Source organism: Sceloporus occidentalis, unplaced genomic scaffold, assembly GCF_023333645.1.
Source record: "Sceloporus occidentalis isolate IW3139 unplaced genomic scaffold, rSceOcc1.0.p SCAF_140, whole genome shotgun sequence".
Classification (NCBI taxonomy): Eukaryota; Metazoa; Chordata; class Lepidosauria; order Squamata; family Phrynosomatidae; genus Sceloporus; species Sceloporus occidentalis.
This window is the reverse complement of record NW_028317120.1, coordinates 421,067-426,443: the sequence shown is the minus strand read 5'-3', so window position 1 is coordinate 426,443 and position 5,377 is coordinate 421,067. Positions and strand designations below refer to the sequence as shown.

Genomic DNA, 5,377 nt, shown 5'->3' with positions numbered 1-5,377 from the left:
CAGAGTACAGGAGAAACATAGCAAGCAAGGGGGGCAGAGCGAGCATGGGGGATAGAGCGAGCAAGGGGGATAGAGCGAGGAGCAAAGGAACAGGGAGACCAAACAAGAAACATAACCAGACAAGACATACATGATACACATGACACGGGACAGGACAACACAGGACAGGGAACAAGGCTAGGAACACAGGGGATGGAGTGAGGAGCCAGAATCCTCGGACGCTTCTCCTTTAAGCAAGGATAGGACATATTAACTGGGACACAGGGAGAGGAGAGAGGAACCAAACTCCTCAGGTGCTTCAGGGAAAGGAGGGCAAATGTATACAAAACACTAACACACATGGATAAAGGACTAGCCTAGGACTATAAGATAACAATTGGAGATTCTGTCTCATCATATGGCCATAGTATGCTTAGCCCACCACTACGCCAAAGGACAGAGCATAGGGAAATGCAGGAATGGATTACTGCAAAGGGAGAACTATAGCAAGGACTAGGAAACTAAAGACATGCAGCTCCGCAGCCCGGATGGGGCCTGACAGTCTGTAGAGGTTTATTTGGTTCCTGTCGTGTGTGTTTTGCTTTGTGTGCTGCTGAGTTTATCTCTGTGATTCCAAACATGTGGATGCCTCACCTTTCTTGCAACTGATAAAGGATAGAAGGATTAAAATAGTTGCCTGTTATAAATAAGATATATGCTTCTTAAAAGTACATCAGGTATTGTGTGCAAAAATGTCTTTTGATGTCCAGAAAACTAATTCAAGTTTCTAAAATTGACCATTGACAGTTATAAGATAATAAAACATATAATTCAGAATATGGTTCTTATAACTATTTGGTTAAACCTTTAATTCTACTTCCAAGTAAATATGTTTTTGTATTCAATTCCTGTCTAAAAACAATTACATAGCATTTTGGAATAAATATACATCCTACAAGTCCTGCACTTGAAGCCACTATGGCAAAAATCTCTACGGTCACCATGTTCTTCCCTTTGGTGCTCAGATAGGCCGGGATCATTGCAATCCAAACGCTGCAGAACACCAGCATGCTGAAGGTGATGTACTTGGCCTCATTAAAACTGTCCGGTAATGTCTTGGCTAAAAAAGCTATAATAAAACTAAGAGCTGCCAGAAGCCCCATATAACCCAGGACAGAGTAGAAGGCGATAACCGAGCCTTCATTACACTGAACAATGATCTTTCCCTGATAAGAATGCATGTCCAGCTCCTGGAAAGGGGGGGAAATGGCCAACCAGGAAATATTAATGATAACTTGAATGGATGAGCAGAGCAGTACTATAGAATTGGAGATTTTCACACTGACCCAGTTTGCCCAGGAGCTGCCGGGTTTCGCGGCTCTGAAAACAATATAGATCATGATTGTTTTGCTTAAAATACAAGACACGGCTAATGAGAAGAGGACTCCAAAAGCAGTTTGGCGCAGCATGCAGGTTACATCCTCAGGACGACCGAGGAACAGAAACACACATAGGAAGCTCAGCATGATGGAGACCAAGAGGAGGAAGCTGAGGTTCTTGTTATTGGCTTTCACAATTGGGGTATCTCTGAAGACAATGAAGATCAGTAATATTACAACAGTTACAAGACAAAACAGAATTGATACAAAGGATAAAACTGCAGCAACTGCATCCAAATATGATAGAAACTCCACCGATTTTGGAATACATCGATCCCTTTTCTCATTAGACCATTTATCACTTGGGCACACAATGCAGGTTTCACTGTCTGAAAAACAGCACAAAGTAACATTATGTCTCAATATGTAAATTAAACGTAAAATATAATATAGTATATAGTTCCCTCCCACTAAGTGTATCCATATTAACTAATGTTAAATTAATGTTAATTAATTTAACTAATGTTAAACTTCTTTTTGTTTACATTTCTTAGATTTAAACTGAAGATAACAAATAAAAATAGCCCCAAATCTAATCGCCCCAATTTTCCTTCGCCTTGTTTTAGTTTCAGGAATCATATGCCTATCCCATGCGTGTTTCAAGTCACTTGCTGCACTAACCTCTACCACTTTTGACAAGAATCTGGTCCACTCATCTCACATGGAAGTAAATATAACGAGGAGCTCACAGACCAAACAAGGAACAAAAACAAAACCCCACTATAAGTAGATTTCTTGAGTAAATGTACAGTTCCTAAACCCATTGAAAACAATGCATTTTGCGCCTGTACACGTACGGGCTTTGTCATTAAGGGGTTAAACCATTACTACTTTTTATGTTTTATTGGGGTTTTTTAGTGCACTGAGGTGCATTTGTGAAAGTGAACCAGCTGTGTGCAGAGGCATGGAGGTTGCAGCTTGTGTAAAAAGGTCTTTCTCATAATATCTGTAAGGTGCTTGGTATCACAGCTGGTTGTCGGCTGCCAGGTAGTTTTTCTGCTCCCCCCGGGTGGGGGAGGTTATGCCCAGCTCTAGTCAACCCATGCCTGTGTTGTTTGTCTATTATTTTGATCACTTATAGCTACACCTGCCCCTCCGTGTGGCTCTCAATACCCCACAGCCCAACTCCACCCTCTACCTTACCAGGAGCAGGCTTTCATTCCTACACACCTACTATGAGTAAATTATGTGTATGATTCTATATAATCTATTATACCAGATCTGTTGGATATCTCTCCCTCTGAGCACCGGACACAGTCATAGCAGCAGATTTGTGTTCCAGGTCTCAGAACTTTTCGATATCCAGGCAAACAGTTCTCTGAACACTGAGACCTTGGAATCTACAAACAGGAAAGAAAAATAGTTCTTGTTTGAGCCACTCTGATAAATTAATAAAGAATAAAGAAGCACAATCACAGAATAATAGATATATCTGCAAAAATATTCTAAATAAAGATGTAATTCCTTTGTTTTGAAAAATACATTAGGAGTAGAACATGATTGGATGATTCTATAATTAGAAAATCATTCAACAAGATCAAAATAATTCATTGCCTTAATTCACAAGCCCCTGGTATTCCCTATTCTAATGCATTTATGCAATAACCGTGCAAACAGCAGCATATGAAAGCGTTCTCCAAGGACAGTATAATAAGTGCACATGCAGTGGACATTGTCCATGTGGTGGCTCCACATAAAGTGCAATCATAAACCTGAAGGTGCCACGAAGATGCGGATGAAGAAGAAAATGCATGAGTGAGAGAGTGAGTGAATGTGGTCCCAGAAATGTTGCGTTTTGCATTGTTTTCGGGGGAGGGTCTGGCCTCATTTTCTCATTAAAGCCTCATTAAAGCCTCATTAAAGCCTCATTAAAGCTTGCTGCTGTGTTTTTTTAGGACTGTATATACTGACAGCTTGGATCCATGCAGGCTTTTCCAAGACACTAGAGCTTTTGCAGGATCCAGTCTATGATTCCTATGTGGTCTGCATCAGGCATAGGTGCTGGGCATTAAAACCTGGAGCCTGGCGATCAGAGACTGTTGTGGAAAGAAGAATTTCCTCTATGCTCCCAGGGCAAGGAGATCCCCTAAAAAGACCTGAGGTATCCCTGGGGTAAGGCAGGAAATACTTGCCTGGACATTTGTGTGTTGTCTGGGGAGGTTTTCCAGAGCCTGGCTTAGCGAGGTCTGGCTGGGAGGTCTGGTTAGTGGGTGTTTAGGATGGTCAGTCTTAAGTGTGACGTTTATGGCTCTCATGCTACAGGATTTTTCACAAGTTAGAACCATTAGGCTAGGTTTCCACTTGGTTTTTTTATGCTAAAAACGCCCATAAAAACGGCAATAGCGCCACCTGGCGTTTTTTTAGTGGAAAAACGCAGCAGCCAGATGTTAGCTGTTCTTCAATAGGAAATCGCAAAATGCCATTTCCACTTGGCGTTTTTCTGTCTGGCGTTTTTTCAGTCCTCTTTGGCGTTTTTCTGCTTTTTTGGGCTCTGTGGCAGTTTTTCAAAATCGCAGCATGTTCACACTCTGGCGTTTTTTTCAAGGAAATCTTGGCGTTTTTCTCCAATAGAAGTCTATGGGAGAGAAAAAACGCCATGAAAAAGCCATGTGGGTTTATTGCCTTGGCGTTTTTTATGGCGTTTTTTCCACAGTTACAATGCAGAGGATGGACCCAGTATCTGTGTGTCCTACGAGAAATAGGCTGAAAACAAACAGTTTCACACAAAACAAAGTCCTGGACTGGTTCATATTGAATTTTACACCATTTGGAACAAACATACCATTACAAACAAACATACCCGACGCATCAACTGGATCCTGCGTGCCAAAAGCAACAGCAAACAATTTGCACCATCATTTGGGGCCAATCTTCCCAGAGGAGCAGACATTCGGAATAAAGCATGCCTTACAAACCACAGAAAAGAGACAAAAGGGTCTACCAAGTAAAGGACATCAGGAGAGGGCAGATACTTGCCATTTATCCTAATCCCTTTTAGCTGGGTGAAACTTCTAACATGTAAAGGCTGGAAAAACTGCCTAAGGTCAAAAAAAGCAATTTCCACAGAAAGGCTAAAACGCCAGAAAAAACTCCAGAAAAAAACGCCAAAACGCAGGAAAATGCAGTGGCAGTTTTCTTGGCGTTTTTCATCAAGAAAAAAAACGCAGGACAAAAACCCAAGTGGAAACCTAGCCTTACACTGTCAAATTTGTTTTGTTTTACCATCTTTAGGATGTATGATGCTGGTGAGTTTATATTATTTCTGTTGACTTATTTTTAATATACTCTATGTCTGTAAAGTTTATAGAAATGTAGCTTAATTTTAATGTAGGAAAACAAAAACAATAATCCCCCCTTACCTGGTTGTCTTTGTTCCTCCATATTACGGAATGCGAGTCAATGATGAGCTGCTGACCATCTGGAGCCCACTCAGTGAAGTTACCCACAACGTTTCTAAATGCAGACTTATTTGATAAATACACCCAATTTATAATTAAGTAATGGTATGCAAATTCTCCATGTTCATCGTATAATGTGCGGCCCAACTGAGATGCAGATGTTATCCTTTTTATATAGCGATGCAACTGTTAAAAATGATTTGGAACAAAACAAGAGGACATTCACAGTCACAATGTAGGAGATTTTTCTTCTACGTCATTAATGAAGAAAATAAAAATACCTCCCATTCTACAACAGAACCCACCCAAACACTCAACTAAAATAGACCAATACCTGATCTCTATTATTCATCTGCTAGAACTTCATATCATTAACTAGCATCAACCCTTCATCAGTCTACAGCACATCGTTAGAACCAACAGCACCAGGGTCACCATGAAGGCACAATTTAGAAGAAAATATTGTTCTTTGGTAAATAATAATGTTGGATTTTGCATGTGAGCTGCACTTAGTGTTAGAATGGCAATATAACTTAAGAGGTAGCAAGTAACAATTATATA

At 40.5% G+C, this 5,377-nt stretch overlaps 1 protein-coding gene across 1 annotated transcript; it reads right to left on the bottom strand.

Annotated features, from left to right (window-relative positions):
- Window positions 1–830: 830 nt before the first annotated feature.
- On the bottom strand, window positions 831–5,168 carry LOC149281001 (vomeronasal type-2 receptor 26-like). The gene is made up of 3 exons (XM_089499817.1): window positions 5,151–5,168; window positions 2,635–2,758; window positions 831–1,747 (listed from the first exon to the last, which is right to left on the bottom strand). Exons 1-3 carry the CDS (start codon window positions 5,166–5,168, stop codon window positions 831–833), a joined length of 1,059 nt encoding a protein of 352 aa, XP_089355943.1.
- Between the last annotated feature and the right edge of the window lie 209 nt (window positions 5,169–5,377).